At 42.1% G+C, this 17,392-nt stretch overlaps 1 protein-coding gene across 2 annotated transcripts in view; it reads left to right on the forward strand.

Moving 5' to 3' along the window:
- dagla (diacylglycerol lipase, alpha) overlaps nucleotides 1-14,749 on the forward strand; it is a 51,038-nt gene extending 36,289 nt beyond the window's left edge. The window contains exons 11-21 of one of the 2 annotated variants that reach the window (XM_012850702.3): nucleotides 852-935; nucleotides 1,560-1,637; nucleotides 1,837-1,917; nucleotides 2,082-2,224; nucleotides 4,599-4,667; nucleotides 4,788-4,860; nucleotides 5,075-5,283; nucleotides 6,369-6,495; nucleotides 10,289-10,452; nucleotides 10,644-10,661; nucleotides 11,339-14,749. In XM_012850702.3, the coding sequence (XP_012706156.2) occupies nucleotides 852-935; nucleotides 1,560-1,637; nucleotides 1,837-1,917; nucleotides 2,082-2,224; nucleotides 4,599-4,667; nucleotides 4,788-4,860; nucleotides 5,075-5,283; nucleotides 6,369-6,495; nucleotides 10,289-10,452; nucleotides 10,644-10,661; nucleotides 11,339-12,431 (2,139 nt within the window). In that variant the 3' untranslated portion in view covers nucleotides 12,432-14,749. The remainder of the gene's footprint in view (nucleotides 1-851; nucleotides 936-1,559; nucleotides 1,638-1,836; nucleotides 1,918-2,081; nucleotides 2,225-4,598; nucleotides 4,668-4,787; nucleotides 4,861-5,074; nucleotides 5,284-6,368; nucleotides 6,496-10,288; nucleotides 10,453-10,643; nucleotides 10,662-11,338) is intronic. The other variant, XM_012850703.3, reaches the window with a different exon arrangement.
- Nucleotides 14,750-17,392: the final 2,643 nt, after the last annotated feature.

Genomic DNA, 17,392 nt, shown 5'->3' on the forward strand with positions numbered 1-17,392 from the left:
TTAATGCATCTGTTTAACAGACATGTACTTCTTAACGTCTCCTTTAATGAGATCCGGAGCTGAAGCCCCGGTCTAGCGATGCCCCTGTTTAGTGAGTCTGTAGTTTTGCAGCAATCCCTCATACTGAGCATGAGTTTGTCGACAGTAGACAGAAAAACTCCATTTTAATAGAAGGAAACCTGCAGCAGTGCCTGACTCAGTGTTGGCTGCCATTTGCCATGACCCACGATTAGTTTTAGATTCAAACTTCTCAAAGGGAGGCTTAAACAAAACCCAAATGTCTCTGAGAGCAACACAACAGGTAATTAATTTATCATTTATCACAGTTACTGAACAATGGCCTGAGTATGCTAGTCCAGGAGTGTTTCCTATGTGTATATATAAAAAAAATAGTTCATTGCAACTGTAGCTCTCAGTGGTTTCATAGGAGAGAAAGTAAGCTGAAAGGATATTCTGGCATTTTCTATCCCATCTGCACAGATTAAATGGGCAAAGTTTTCACTCTCAAGATGTTCACAGCTGGAGGACACAACCTGAAAGACTTGCAGCTGTAATTGCAGCAAAAGTTGGTTCTGTAAATCATTACATCGGGGAGGTCACATACACATGCTCGCCACACTTTTCAGATTTTTATGCATAGTTTTCCATCGACTCAACAATTTTACTTTGCGTTTAATGGAGTCATATAAAGTCCCAAAATAAAACACCCTTGCAGCACTTTCAGCACACACCCAAGGCTACGTAAACAGGAGGAACATGGCGGTGTGCCGCTGCTCGGTCATGTTGTCATTTTTTGCCGTGTCGTCTCCTACTTTTTCTAACACGCACCTACGTTCTCCTGTTCCCGACAGGTTTACGAGACGCCGTTCTTCGTGGCGGTGGACCACGCAAAGAAGAAGGTCGTCATCAGTATCAGGGGAACTCTTTCGCCAAAGGTGATTTTTAATTTTCATTTCTCTGCTTTATTCATCACCATAAAAATATAGATTTTATTTTTCTTTAAATGCTGGTGGAGGCCAACCACCCTCCTCGGCACCTTCAAACTCCTAACACCTTGAAGAGCGGGTTAGGTTCTCCTGTTTCAGTGCAGCGCTCTTTAACTCCCACACCCATCACGCAAAGAACGAGAGCGTGACTGTCCACTCTTCAGAGAGAAATGTCCTATACACTCTTATGTAAGCTTGTTGGAAGTTTTCTCTAATGTTTTAAACCAGGGCTGAACAAGAACTACGAGATTTATCATGGGTTTACTGGGTAACAAAGATAAAATGCTTCTTCCCAACCATAATGAGGTGCCAGGAGCATGCAGTTAAATAACCTAAGCTATATGAAGTAGCTTCAGCCAACGTCGTTCTTTCGTTTCTTTTACCTTCTGCTACGTTTAAAGAGTTGTTACAGAACAACCTGCTGATGAACTACATGAAATGTATATTTCTATTTTTTTCATACCTTCTGTTCATTTAAGTAATGATTTTTTTTAATTAGATCTCTGTTCCTTTCTGCATGTTGCATTCTTTTGTTTACTTTTTTTTATTTTTTATTTGCCTCGTGTGCATCAGGACGCCTTGACGGATCTGACGGGGGACTCTGAGCGTTTGCCCGTGGAGGGGCAGCACGGCACCTGGCTTGGCCACAAGGTGAGACGCCGAACTCCTCGAACGCCCTTCCCGCTTTACTTTTAATCCTCCGCTTTCTGGGCGGCTTATTTTTCCAACGTTTACCTGCAGCCTAATTGCTTTGGATATTGTGGAAAGAGATGAATGATTTCCTCTTGGTTTTTCTCTACCTTTCTACTGCCCTCTCTCTCTACTGAACGTCTTTTCTGTTTCTCTCCAGGGAATGGTTTACTCAGCAGAATACATTAAGAAGAAACTGGAGCAGGAAATGATCCTGTCGCAAGCCTTTGGAAGAGACTTAGTACGTGACTCAGTTTGCAGTGTAACATATGACTCGCTCAGCAAGGAACCGGTTTACATTGTGTGCAGACATTAACTGTGCAAAGAGCGCGTTTTTTGCCACCGGCTAAAGAGGCAGCTCGTTGTTTGTGCCGTAGTGAGTGTAATGACGCTGTCTCCCCGCAGAACAAGGGCACCATGCATTATGGGCTGGTGATAGTCGGCCACTCTCTTGGTGCAGGCACTGCTGCTATTCTCTCCTTCCTGCTCAGACCTCAGTACCCCACACTCCACTGCTACTCTTATTCTCCCCCTGGTGGCCTTCTAAGGTAAGTCAGGCTGTTTCCGTTTATAGTAGTGAGTCCAGTTCTGTTGGAATAATGAAAGAAGTTATTAAATGCTAAAATGAGACAGAATTGTTGTGTCTTTAAAATTTAACACGGCCTTTTTTCTCTCTTTTTTTTTTTAATTAAGATTTCGCTCACAGGGTTCGCCGCCGTATAACAAGCGCCTCCTGTTTGTTACGTCTCTCTTGTAAACCTCTGAGTTTTCCTCATAAGAGCTCAGAATCGGTTTAAATGAACCCACTGAAATAATTAAATAATTGGGCAGAATTTTGATCTAATTGTTGTATTTTTAAATTGATAGTTTCTCCATTTAGTTGTTTTTGTCATGTGTTTGAGAACGCCTCAGAAGTGCATCCATTTGTTCATTTATCTGATGTATCTGCTGGAGGTTTCCATTTAGATTATCACATCTAAAACGATTAGTATAATGAGTCATTTATTTTGCGGATGCAGCGATAGCCGACCGTGCAGCTGTGTGCACGCCTGGTGTAAAAAAGTAGGCTGGACACTGGTGAGCAGCTGTAAAACCTCTGTAGGTTTCAGGTTATTTTTTGCCCTTTTTTTTTAATCGTATAGCTCTATAATGCGGTGGAGGTAACCATCTGTATTAGTTTTAAGTTCCTTCCAGAGCTGCTGTCAAAGATATTTGACAGCAGCTCTGGAAGGAACCACCAGAGGATTGTGACCAACAGCCAACACATGTTCATTGATCAGTACAGCCCTTAAAGGCATCCTAGAATGCAGTCTACCGCCTCATCCATTAATGTCTCCTTAGAGCTTACAGCACAAAGAGGCGAGGAGGCCACATGTCGGCTGTGTGGTAAAATGCAGCAGCATTCTGGGGGTAATGAAATCGACAGCGGACACATTTTATGTGGTCGCGTTCGGCTTTGGCTGTTGGGGGAAAATGGATTTTGGGGGTTTGCTTGCCACAAATGAGAAATAGTATCCATGCTTTTATCAGTGAAAGGTGCATAGCCCAGCTGTACATTACCCTCACTGACTGTTCTGTCTTGCATGTTGAAGTTGCAATTTTAATTATTATTTACTTATATTTCGTAGCATCAACACTTTAATTATAATTATATATCTTATTATTATAAACCCTGCATCACTCTAGTGCTTTAAATGTAATAATGGCGGTACTGTCATCGTGCACCATTTACAACAATGAGATGCTAGACTGGCCTGCCTGTGCTTCAAATAACGTGCTGTGAAAAAGTATTTGCCCCTTAACATATTTCTTTTGTTTTCCCTTCTTTTTGACACACTTAAACATTTCAAATCACACTTCGTTCATCTTTGTTAATATTAAAATGAGAGTAAGAGCAGAACGGGGTTTTTAAATGATTCAATTTATTGAGGGGGAAATAGCTGCCAACCTGGCCTCATGTGAAAATATAATTGTCTGATTTCTTGAATCATGAATGAATCGCAATGAAGCGTAATTCCTGGTTCCATTTCACTAGGCCTGATTACTGCTGGCCCTGTAGAGTCAAGACATTGGTTAAATAGAACCTGTCTGATAATATAAAGTAGACTAAAAGACAAATAAATCAATTGAATTCATAAATAAACAATGTATGAATAAACATCTATCAGTCTGTAAATGGGCTACAATGCCATTCCTAAGGCTTTGGGACTTCAGTGAACCAAGTCAGAGCCACTGACTAGAGTCAGTGCTTATAATTAAAAGATAAAGATAAGGGTCCGGGCAAATATTGGCATCTGTGACAAACGGTTGAGGCCACTTCATCCCAAAACAGATGTGATTGTCTGAGATCGTCAAATAAATTTTTGATGATCACTAAGACTTTTGGGAAAATATTTGGGGACAAAGTTCCTCTTTGAAGGTTTTGCATCAATTACATCTGCTGATAATAGAGCATTTGAGAAAAGGATCATACCGACCATCAAACATGGAGTGTTAGTGTGATGGCCTGTGCCCGCTTTGGCTTTGTTGTTTCTGGACCTGGATGACTTCTTTGTTTATACAACCTGCTCTCTACCAGAAAATCCAAATTATTAAAGCTTTTGAAACGAAAACCAGTCAATGTTGCTGAATTACAAAGTGACCAAGAGGCAAAAGGAAATGTACATGAATGGCAAATATCTTTTCACAGAACGTTAGTGTCTCCTAAGGTGGAACATCAGAAATGCTGCAGTGTCAATTGGACTGGTTTGCTTTTTCTAAATCAAAGAGAAAGGTTGTATTGCGAAGATACCAGTGATTCCTCTGCTGAAGTGAAACCGTTTGCGAAAGTCTGACTTGTATCTTTTGGCTCTGGCCTCTCCCGCTCTTTATGCAGTTTGTTCAGATTTTTCACGTTTTTCATGTTGTCTGTCGTGTGCCCAGCGAGGACGCCATGGAGTACTCCAAGGAGTTTGTCACATCTGTGGTGTTAGGAAAAGACCTCGTACCCAGGTATCTGTTCTACTGCATCAGACATGTTGTGGTTAATTTGCGTATGCGGCGGTGTCACCACAGCGGCCTGTCTGTCTGTCTGTCTGTCTGTCTGTCTGTCTGTCTGTCTGTCTGTCATAGGCTCGGCCTGTCCCAGCTGGAGGGCTTCAGACGGCACCTTCTGGAGGTCTTGCAGAAAAGTAACAAGCCAAAGGTAACTTCCAATTTTTGGTGCCATAGAAGATAACTCAGAGTTGTTGTTGCTCAGATACATTCATCTAAAATTATATGTTAATCTGATGCTTAGTTAAAGCACTTATTCCTGCACAATCACAATTTTTCTAAGCAATCACATAATGAGCTGCTTTAAAAAGAACGCACATGAACTGAAAATGACATCAAGAGCAATATTTCTGTCTTCCTAACAGTGGAGGATCATTGTGGGAGGTACCAAATGCATCCCCAAATCAGAGCTTCCAGTAGAGGATGACGATCCTCCGTCTCAGCCTGCGGCGCCCCCCAGCAACCGCCTATGGCTACACGCCAGTGACCTCAGCATCGCCCCGTCAGCCTCCACGCCTCTCTACCCTCCTGGCAGGATCATCCATGTGGTGCACAACCATCCGCCAGAGTCGTGGTCAGAAAAACACATTTAAAAAGTTGAACAGAGTGATTACGTCATTGCAGCTCCGGTGCGTTTTGTTATGATCATGAAGATGGATATCGGTCAACTTTAGCCGTGGCGCTGCTTACCGTCCTGTCTTTTGTGATGCATTTGTCAAGCCTCAAGTGTGTTTTGACTGAAACAGGAAGACAGGCGCCCGGGTTTTACATTTATTCAAGACTAAAGTGTCATGCTTTCAAATAATGTCCAAAACACATGAACAGTATCTAAACCTTAAAGTTTCTGCGTAATCAAGAAAGTCCAGCATGGGTCGAACGGGGGGGGCATGACACATTCACCATGATTCAGCCGTTGGATCAGCTGTAGCGGTCCTTAGGGCCTCCGTCTCATCCGTTAAGGGACAAATTCCTCTGAGTGTCGTCATGTACAAAGAGTGAATTGAAACTGAGAGAGAAAGCAATCACTGTTCCAGCTCTGACAGCTGCTATGTCAGCATAAAACATCAGGAGAGATTCTTGGAGACGACATGCAAAGGAATGATGGATGAAGAAGTTTTGCATTGTAGTCTATCAAAAGAAAACGTCCCTAACATTTACTGCTGTTGCATTTATTTCACTCGCATGCTTTTGGACATGCGTGTAAGTTCAGATCATATCTCATTTGGTCACCTTCCTAAAATAATGGCCTAAGCCATTTTGTTGAGGTTTTTCAGAAAACACTCTTGACACTGGCCATTATACAACAGGGGTGGATTTTAATGATTTCACAATTGGTGGCCAGCCTCCTGAGGAGATGATTTTGGCAAAAAAATTATAATTTTTGGCAAACAAAATGACTTGGGTCATTATTTTAGGAAGGTGACGATTTACACCTGGATATTTCAATCGGCAGATCATAAATGTTTAAATGGGGAATTACCCAATAAACTTCCATAGAGGTGTATGCTTTTTTGTTTTGTTTTATAATCCAATCACCAATGTGTAACTTTTTTTATTTATTTTTTTATTAAATTTCTAAATTTCACATCAACTTTGTCTGCTTTTATCATGTCCAGTGAATTGATGGGTTCACGTTCCCCTGCGTTTCTGCCCCTCTAGCTGCGGCCAGGAAGAGCCCACCTACTCGGCTCTTTGGGGAGACAACAAGGGGTTCAACGAGGTCATCATATCGCCCGCCATGCTGAACGAGCACATGCCCCATATGGTGATGACCGGCCTCAACAAGGTCTGTTTCATCCTCACGCTCTCGTGTGTGTGTGTCTCTCTCTTTTTTTATGGGTGTTTTCAAATAACAGAGGGTTGTCCTTCCAGTCTTGCTCTTGACTTCCAGTTCTGGGTAATTGACGTTGATGGTGAGCATGTATCAAGTGCTTCTAACCTAAAAAAAAAAAAAAAAAAAAAAGATAAGATGCGAGGGCTTTTTTAAAAACGACACATTGTCATCATTACAGTGACATATCTTAGCACGTTCATAAAAGACGCACAAAGGTTGAACTAAACAATCGAGATTGATCATTTTTATCTGTTTGCATCCCAACGTAATTGTGTTTTAGGTTTTCCAGGTGTTATTGCTCATAGGAAGAAAAGCCTGTAGAATTAAACCTCTTTACTGCTGTCCTATCTAATGATAGATCATGCCCATGTTGCGTTTACGGCGTTTTAGTTTATACACTGTATATTATTGGACTGTTGAATAAGCAGTGTGATGTATTACTGCTAAAACAAGCACAGTTGCAAAGTTTTATGGCACTCAGTACTGGAGAAACCTCCTGAGGCATTTCACGGGTTTATTTGTGCATGTCAGCCATTCCTAACCCATAACTTTCTTCACTTTTTCTTGTTCTTCTTTGTCGGTCCTGTCTCTAAGCATGGGAACTGTTCTGTCACGGTTGGTCCGTGGTCCTCTCGGGTTCTTCTAGGACGTTGAACATCTGTTTTGATATCAGGCTGTAGATGTGTAGGCCTGCATGTGAATGGATCCGCTGTGGGGTTGGCACTTCATTTTTTTTTTTTTTTTTTTTTGTTCCCGTCTGTGTGTTGTAAGTTCTCTGGGCTGGTCAGCTCTCTGGGTGTGTGTGTATTTGTCCCAATGTGCCCTAGCTAGTGGTGTGATACGTCTGGTGTTTCAACAGGTCCTGGAACCATTTTGTCCCCTTGCAGAGCAGGAACATTGGGAACTGGAGGAACTGGAAGTCAGTCAGCCAGCCTGCGACAACACGTTGTTTATAACCCCACAGAGCGAGCTAAACCCCGGTCCTCCTCCGTCTGACGCTTCCCCCACGGCCCACAAACGCCCGTCTGGCGCTGAATCCCGCGCAGAGGCCGAAGCGCTCTCTGTCTGTTCTCCCTCTTTCCCAGATGCCGAGTCTGTTCCCCCACCTCCTCTCCTGTCGGGCTGCACCTCTGCCTCCCAGCCGTGCTTGGTGTCTGTCGCTTCGCTTTCAAACATGTCCCCTCACCCGCACACAGGAGCGCTTCCAGCTAACAACGATTCGCACTTGCCGGCAAAAACCAAGTCGGTGCCATGCATTTGCCCCCCTAAGGAAGATGCGATGCCTACCGCTCTTTCCGAAGTGCTGTCTGTTGAGTCCGACTCTAATCAAACTGAAAGTTCTCCGCTCAAGATGGTAGCATCGCGAAGCTCCATGCAAAAGCTCGAGGCCTGCACTTTACAGATGTCAAGTGGTTTCACAGATTCCCTCATCTAAATTTTATGATACTATATGTAAGTGCAGTTGCCAATTTAAGCACTTAGTTTAATTGTTGCTTACTTGTTGTCCTGAGAACAGGCCAGACGGCACTGAGACTGTTTTGTTGTCGGCCTTTAAAGCCAATTCAGGAGAAGGGACAGGCATCCTTAAAAATAACCAAAAGGGGGGAGTAGAGACGATTCTACTTCTCCTACCTTAGAAATCAACAAAAGACCTCTCAGTAGAGCAACTTCAGCGGTAAAAAAGCTAAAAAAAAAAAAAAAAAGACTAACTGGTTAAAGTCTTCCGCTGCTGGTCCATGTGCTTGGTCGCATTTTCCACATAAACCACGGGTTAAATGCATCAAGCCGTTGCAGATTTATTAGACTTTGTGTTTTAGTTTAAAAAAAAAAAAAAAGTAGAAAGCGTTGGGATTTTAGTGAAATGTGTACGTTCGGGCGACAAATGTGTCAAACACGCTTCAAGATCAGACAAGACATTTAAGGTGTAGTTTGTGATGTGTTTCTAAAAAAAAAAAAAACAGGTTGTATAAAATAAGTTCTCTCTTTCCCGTTCTGTTATTTATTAAATTAGCCTTTGATTCTTTTCTAGCCTTTTTTTTCTGGCACAATACATTCAGTGAAGTGCCTCGGTGCTAAATGTTTGCCACTTGTTCCACGACCTCACAAGTTTTGATTGTGTTCAGAGTTTCCATGGTGATGTCATTTCTTCCTCATTAACCCCCCCCCCCCCCCCCCCCCCCCCTCGTCACTACGGGTTGGGTTTGTCAGCTCGCTGCAGCTCTTCTTTCTGGATAGCTGTTCGCTCCTTTTGTGTTTGGTAATACACGTTCAGCTTCTATCGGGCTTTCGCTGAGGAAGGTGAGAAAAAACAGGGACTGCTCTTCTCATTTTCCTTTTTACTGACTAAGTTTATGCTTGTCTTTAAAAACAATGATCTTAATTGGTATAAACTGATGGTTGACACTTACATATTTGACAGATGGAAAAGTATTTACAATGCTGACCGTCATTTTACAAGATGAAACTAGCCCAATATGTAACTCCCGGGATTGCAGTACAGCGTCACTGTTTATGTGAATTTTCTGCCATCATTTGTGTCGTTGTGCACCCAGTTACAAGTGATGCAATAGATGTTGTTGGTCATACGTATTTGCTGCAGTTTTTCCACTGGTTGCTCTCAGCTGGCTGACATCTCATTGTAATCCTTCCCAACCATCTTCATAACCAAGTACATTATTTTAACAGCATTTAAACTTTCTAAACCTTTATCCATTGCATTTTATCTCTGTCACACTCCATGTAATATTTCATTCTACCACCATGTGTATGTTGTTGTTTTTCATGTGTCTTCGTTCATTAAAGTTTACTAAACATTTATAATTGTTGTGTTTGCTCTGTTCCTATTTTTTATTTTTTATTTTTTTTTAGCCAAAAGGGGGTTTTGTTCAATCTTCTAAACACTTAAAATTTCAGTGTAGTTTCTTATCCAATCAAAGGGGTAATCTGGCTCTCACATAGTCCTTCCTGCAGCATCACGCCTGCTGTGGGTGGTTAATGTCAGCTTGAGTAGGTTGTAAATTTTCTTTCGGATTGCACTTTCTTCTAAATGAGCCCTACTTTAAAAAAGAAAGAGGAAAAAAAAAAGAAACAAACATGTCTGGTTGTGTGCAATTTAAATGGTTACTTAGGTGGTGTTGTTGAAAGCATTAATGTTGAAAGCATTTTTATGTTTATGTTTTGATAATGCATTCTAGGATTTCTATGAGAGAGAGATCGACGTCTGCGTGTTTCTATAATGTTAAAATAATAATAATTCAAAGAAGTAGTTTGGTTTCGATGTCAAATTCTTCCTGGTTCAGTTGTTGGCAGAAATTTGCTCGTCATTTCAGGTGACGACCCGTTTTTATGTCCATCTTTATTGACCCGCTGGCGCTTGGCCAGTTTTCCACCTTCCCCTGTGCAGATCGTCAGAACTCATCAGCGTTTATTTTTCAAGTCATGTGTGTGTGTGTGTGTGTGTATGTACTTGTGATTGCAACTGAGTGAGAACATTTTTGCGCATTTTACTAGTAAAATGAGGACTTTGATGTAAAGTGAGGACCTTTTCTGGACTTCACTTTTTTTCTGGGTTAGGTTTAGGGCTAAGGTGCCAATGAGGTTTAGATTAGGGTTAGGTATACTCCGGTTTAGGTTAGGAATAGGCCATTGAAAATAAATGGAAGTCAATGAAAGTCAAGGAAAGGTCCTCACTTTGTATTTAAAACAAAGATGTGTGTGTGTGTTTGTGGCCTTGTGCTGTTGACAGGTGCTGGAGAACTACAATAAAGGAAAAACAGCTTTGTTGTCAGCAGCCAAGATCATGGTGAGCCCCACAGAAGTAGACCTGAACCCTGAGAGCATGTTCATGGATGCAGCTTCTCAGGAGCCGACGCCCACAACGACCCACCACCGCAGGAACAGCAGTGTTCGGTTAGTACTGCAGGCGCTGCTGTGGATGTGCTTGAGCCTCGAAGACCAATGTGAAACTAAACCTCATCATTGGACTGTAGCTTTATTTTAACGTTGTGGTGCTGACAGACATAGTATTGCTACTAACTGTTACTTTACTGTTTTCTCATATTACTGTCTGTTTGTTTTTTTTGTTTTGTTTTTAAAAATAGAGAAAAACCTTTGCTACGGTAAGCGAGGCATGCTAGTACTAACTTTGCACATTATGACCTCCCCCCTCTCTCTTGCACGCCTGCACGCTGTCTATCCACAGAGCGATTGTAACGTATGGTAGTATTTGATTCCCACCTCGACCCCTCTGGTTCAGTCCTTGTCCAAAGTCCGTGTGAAGTTCCGGTAGCAGTAATGTCTAAAATCAAATTTTACCCTTTGCATACAATGTTAATCCAAGAGCATACTTGCACTACAAGCACTCGCTGCCATGGGTGCCTCTCGTTTTGCAAATATTTCTCCTTGTTTCTGCCACTCCAAGTAAGGAGGTCAGAAAGAAATAGGATGAAGGATATGCAAACATCCTTTCTTTGAATTCCTTTATCTTATTGATAAGGAGATCCTCTAGATGGCACAAGGTGTGAGAGGACACAAGGAAGCATGAGCAAAATGATCTGCACCTATGCTCTTTTAGTCTGCTGTCTCTGTTTTTTTCTTCCGTTGATCTAATATGTTGCCGTGGGCACGTAGTTTGGGCAATCTAGTGTCAATACTAACACTTACCCGTTTTTTCCCCCTCTTTAACCTGCCAAAAGTTGTTTTGACCCACTTTTATTATCTATCCTGTGTTCTGGATCCCCCACTCCCCTCCTCTCCTTGTCATTCCTCTCCAACCCGCTCTTTTCCTGTCCTCCAGTTCGTGTGCCCAGTCTGAGATATCTCTGGATGGTTTCTCTGAGTGCCCTCCTCCCCCAGTTCCTGTAGTGCTGCGCGGAGCTCGTGAGCGCCTCACGGTGGAGCTGAGGGACCGCAAGGCGCCACTGGCTGTCATGGAGAGTCTCTCAGATGCAGAGTCCCTCTACAGTCTGGACTCCCGGCGCTCCTCGGCGGCCTTCAGGGGGTCGCCGATGCTGGGTAGTCTACCGTTCCCTTTGGATGCCCCAATACCCGAGGAGAACCCATCTCTCAGCTCTCGAACCGAATTGTTGGCTGCGGACTGCCTTTGCCAGGCGACGCCAGAGCACCTAGGTGAAATCGGACCCTTCTATACCCCAAACAAATCCAGGTCCACTCCGGATTACCCTATGAGGCTTTCTCCTGCCACACCTCACTACAGCGGACCCCATTCCCCAGCTCTTTTAAATCAGTGTGTTCTGCCTTTCAAGCACGAGTCTAATGCAGCCCCGACGATGGCTAACGATGGCGATCAGATGCCGGGTGTCTACAGCCCAGGGAGCACTCCAAACACTCCTCTAAGCCCACAGGTTGGCTCTAGACTACCGGATGGCGAAAAAGAGGACTTGGTGCTGGGGACAACCGAGAAACCGTTAAGTGAGGAAACCAGTATGGCAGCTTGTACTGCTCCACCTGTGCTTACGAATGGAAACCCCAGTCAGGCTGTGCTAGAGTTCGCCCAGTACTTAGACTCTCTCTTCAGACTGGACGGCAGCAGCTCACCGCCCCTGGACCTGTCTGATGGGGAATCGGAGTCGGGCAGGGGCTCCTTTGGGCAGGGTGAGTGTCTCGGAGACGGACAGCAGCTGGATGATGCACAACTGCTGGCCAGAGCAACACTGGAGCCGAACCTTGTTCCCAAGCCTCCACGCACTTTTGCTGGGTCTGCTGACCCCTCTTCAGGCATATCATTGTCCCCATCCTTTCCTCTCTCGTCCTCAGAAGAGCTCAACGACCTTTCGCCGAGCGAGGGTGCCCCGCCAGCCATGCACTCCCTACGAACATCCAGCCCCTGCCACTGCCCTGAAGAGAATACGTTGTCATCCATGGTTTAGTAGGTTCTGAGGGCTCTGGTGTCGAGCAGTCCGGTGATTCAAACCTTTCAAACATATCACAACACACGCATGGAGTGGAACGCCGTCGCTCGTCCGAGGTCTAGGGACAGGACTTAACGGACCAACACGCACACTAAATCCATCCTTCAGGTGTACCGTTTCAACTCAAAACATGTTCACAGTATTGCAAAGACAAAAAAAATACATAAATAGAAGATACCTCTCTCTGCATGCCAGGGGGCTGTGCTGCTTCACAACTGTAGCTTCACAATGCCGATCCAGAACAATGTTGTCTGACCCGCATGGGGACGTTTCTATATTTCATCCGGTTCCCGATTTAGCAAATGCAACGAGAGAAATCGTTAACTGAGCAGGAGATCAGAAACTAATGCTGTAGAAACGGTTAGCAAAGGCACATCATCTGGTTTTGGTGTACCGGACCTCTTCCTGCATCCTCAGCAGTTCTGAAAACTTGTACAGCTCTGATTTTATTTGATCATTTTTGTTGTTGTTTTATTTTTTTAAAATCCAGAATGTGAAGATGGGATATTTGTTTATAAACAGAAGTGAGAAAACAATAAGAAACGTTCCTCAGGTCTACAGAGAACTGACTTGGAGAAAGAGAGTGCGTCATGTTGGTGAGAATACATGTGTCTTATACATTAAGTGATTGTGACAAAGTTATTACAGATGCCTATGGATGTTTTTGGAGTCTTTTGGTTACACTTTATAATGCATGACAACTTTTTTTTTTTTTATTAAGTTATTCCGAAGGAGAACTTGTCACTAAGCCACCTGGATTGACCTTTTGTTACTCTTGCACACATATAGCTCAGTTTACCCCCTTTTGCCAAAAGAAAGAGGAAAAAAAAATACTACATTGTCTTGCCAAATGTATTTATGAGATGTAATTTTCTATATATGTAAATGTATATTACTTTATTTAAACACAGGCTCAGTTCAGTATTTCCTTTCTAGTTACTCTATCAGTTGCCATCTAGACTGTTACAGGACAACACCACGGAGACGACGTCATCCTGACATCAAAACGCCGCCATACCTGTCATGTATAAAAAAACAAAAACAAAACCTCTGCACGTTGGGTTCGAACGCATAACAAATTTGCTAAGTGTCTTTTTAAAATGACTGTATAATTTTCTCTAGAAATCTCTTAGCAATGTGCCCAGGTCACTCTTTTGCATGCTTTATGCATCTCAACGTAGCATGGCTTGTGTAGGAACAAGTCTCGTCATCAAGTCACAGTAAACATGCTCTGAACTTGTCCAGAAATAATCGCAGCGCATCAGTCATCGCTGACGCAAGCCAATGAGAGGTTAAGGTATCAGGACGTCGTTTTGTGTCCCCACTCCGGAGGTGCTTTCGGTTCTGGAGGTCAAAACTTCCCTTTAATGCGGTTTCGTCGTCCTTAGAGTTGGACGCCATTCAGTGGTCCATATCACTTCGGCTGTGGCAAGTTGCTCATGTTCTGCATCCTTTAGTACAGTAAACGTTTTCACTTTTAACGCTATATTTGATGGTTTTATTATCCTGCTGCTGATTGGTTTGATGTCTGTGTTTTCTTATCTCAGTTTTTAGGACAGTGTGGGGAAACTCATCCCAAATGCAAGAAGTTATCTATAATTAAGCCTTTTCCCCTCCTCCCTGTTTGTCTGAGAGGTGTGTAACATTCTGCCATGGCATGCTGATGTTTTTTTTTTTGTTTTTTCTTTCTTTTTGTCTTCATGAATTCCTCAAGTGACGAAGCCTGCTGCAGAGGGACATTTGGTGCTATGCCACTACCAAGTCCGAGTTTTCGCTAACTATTTGCACAGCTTCTGTACTGGGAATAAGATCTGCTGTGGTTACAGACTAGTAGACACACTAACATTGGACTAGACGGTTCCTATTTGCAGTAGCTTTGCTTGCAGTCGTTCATACACTAAACTCTGGCAATAGAAAGTTTCATTTCCCCCCTCCCATTGTGATGTGTACAGCACTGTCCTTTACGTGTACTTATTTATGCAGATGTCTGTAAGATGAATTCCAATAGAGTCGTGTAGAGAACAACTATATAACGATAAGACTACCTGAAAAGATCAGTACCTGACATGTAGAAGAAAAAGAAGCTATTTATTCAAGCTATTGGGCAGATTTACAAATTCCTCTATATTGAAAAAGAAATAATTCAGCTGTGTCTTGTCCATGTTTACCTGGTTTGCATCCCTTCCTCTCCTGCCCCACGATGAGAATGTATTTAATCCCTTTCCCTCACTGCCCTGCCTGTAATGGAATAAACTACAAACTATGGGAGAAAACCACAAGTTTCTGTCATAACTCTTTTATTTTACAGGTGCATCTCAATAAATTAGAATATCATTGAAAAAAATTATTTCTTTAAAAGTGCTTTCATTTTATGAAACCCAGAAATTTGAGTTCTCTGACAGTTTGAAAATGACATAAGCTCAATAACAGCGAATTGTAGCCTACTGAGAAGTATTTCCATTTGCTGTACAGTGTAGGCACTCTATGCTTGGCTGGGCCTCCTCTTGGATCAACTACTGCACCTATGCCGTTGGGCTGTGGCTCTGCTGAGGAGGTGTTAAGGAAGGTTTTGCTGAGTCTGATATCTGTCATCCTCCTCTTAATAATAATACCCGTACATTCTTAAAGGCGTATGGGTCAGTGGAGGCTGCTGGACTATCAAAAACTGATACTATGGTAATTAAACCACATATTGGTACTTCTGACAGTACGGAGTCCAATGGGGAAATTAAGTTAGGATCTCTGGAAAGCTTCTCGGTAGAGGGAAGCATGGCATGCTCTGAAGTTTTCCAGTGGATCGCTTCACTGGCAGCTTTACAATGTGCCCTGTGTTCTGTTGATTATTTACTGGACCGAACACAGTGGAAACACAACAGATGATATGACTCCTTAAATCATCACTGACTGGAAACTTATTGCTGGGACTAAAGCGATGATGATTCTGTGTCTCTCCACTCTTCTTCTATTACTAAGTATTGTGTTCTATTCATTATTATTATTTTTATACTATTATGATCAGTAGTTTGGTCCGTGCTTGCGGTTTTAAAGTGCTTTATGAATAAAATGAGCTTGCTTTCCTCCAGACTTTGGAACCTTGATTTTCAAATTAAATCCAAAAGTTACTCTGATCTGAAAAGAGGACTTTGGACTACTGGACAAGAGTCAAGTCCTTGTTTTCCTTTGTTCAGGTAAGATACACCTGAAGGTCATCTCTGGTTCAGGAGCGGCTAAACACCACTGATGCAGCAGTGGTAGTCCATGTCCTGAATCCGTCTGTGTGGAGTCTCTTAAAGCTCTGACTCACGCTTAGGACTAATATTTTCACCTATATGCTTAGACACAGCACTCTGCTAAATCAGCGTAATTGGCAATAACATTTTCTAGCATCAACAACTTTCTGCTGTACAATTATCAAGCCAGCAGTCTTCCTCATGATTTTCTAAGCAAAAAAAGACTATAGCATATCATGTATTTAAACCTATATTTGTAATGGTCATATGAAATGTTTTAATTTTGAAAAGAAAAGGTTTTGTGTTCACATTATCTATAAACCTTGACTAAAATGTACAGAAAAATCTCCCCTTCCCCAAAAAAGAAAATTAACAAATCAATCTGGGACTAATCAATACATATTTTACTCTGAGCTAGGTTACTGAAATCCCTTTTGAAATGCATTCTACATTTTGGGACGCACCTGTACATGTTCCTAATGGATTATTGTCACCGTGCGTTTTTGGCTGTTTGACAGAAACCGCAACTTGCATTCCTAAAATGGTGAGGAAAATCGGTGAACTAGATTTTATTTATTACTTTGTTTACTACAGGTATGAATGTATCAGATAAGAATGTATTGAAATGCAGGTGGTGCATGTAGCCAGGCGAGTTTTAAAGTCCAGTTGGATGTACCTCTGTATGAGGAGATGATTTGTCCCTAAAATAGTGTGCGCTTTGGCTGAAGCAAAAATGTGTCAGTGGTTTTCGAGCTGCTGAGTGCAGATATATTTTGAGTGAAGAACAGCTTGGGTTGCTGGAGATTTTTTTTAAAGTGTGAGTGTAGGTGCAGCACATTATGAGTGTACGCCATAACTGTAGCAGGCTGATGGTGATGCATAACATTATAGAGAAGCATAGCCTGGGATGAGAGGTTTTCAATTAGATGAAGCCAGTGATGGATTGTGCATCACAAAACGAGAATTCCTGTGATTCATTACCTGCTAATTTTATGAACAGCCTCGTCTTTTTTTAGTGCCTTATTTACAGATCAGTGTTACATTTATCTACTGTGTTACTGACAAAAGGTTGTGAAATTTATTCTGACCGCCCAAGCTGATTCGTTGCAGCATAGTCGAAGCTCTGTCTTCACTCACTGCTACAGCAAAATGCACAAATAAAAATATTGCCCAATGAAGTTGGTATTTTTTCTGCAAATAATTTAGTCACTTTTTAACTTACAAAACCCCAGTTTAGAAGATTGGAGAGAAGAATTAGTGCTTGTTTTACAAGCCATTTATTCTAAGGCCTATAGAGGGACACTATCAGACTATAAAAAAAGTTTTCAGATTATTTAATTTGATTAAGCGGTAAAATAGCTGTTGGAATTAACCTAACCATTACTTAACCTAACAGTTAATTTAGTTTTTTATTTTGTCAAATTTCACAAGCCATGCCCTGTTCTGATTACTGCCAGGTCTGTATAATCAAGAAATTGCTTGAAAAGTAAAATCTCTGACATGAAGTAGGCTGAAAAAGAATTACAATTTAAGAAATTCAGCAAACAAAACAAGAATTAAAAATACTGACATGTTACCAAAAGGGTTAAGAAGCAAATTGTAAGGTTTTGGGGCTCCACTAAAACACAGTGAGAGCCATTATCCACAAATGGAAAAAAATAAATAATAATGAAAGAGTGGTGAATCTTC

This window comes from Fundulus heteroclitus, unplaced genomic scaffold (genome assembly GCF_011125445.2).
Source record: "Fundulus heteroclitus isolate FHET01 unplaced genomic scaffold, MU-UCD_Fhet_4.1 scaffold_38, whole genome shotgun sequence".
NCBI lineage: Eukaryota > Metazoa > Chordata > Actinopteri > Cyprinodontiformes > Fundulidae > Fundulus > Fundulus heteroclitus.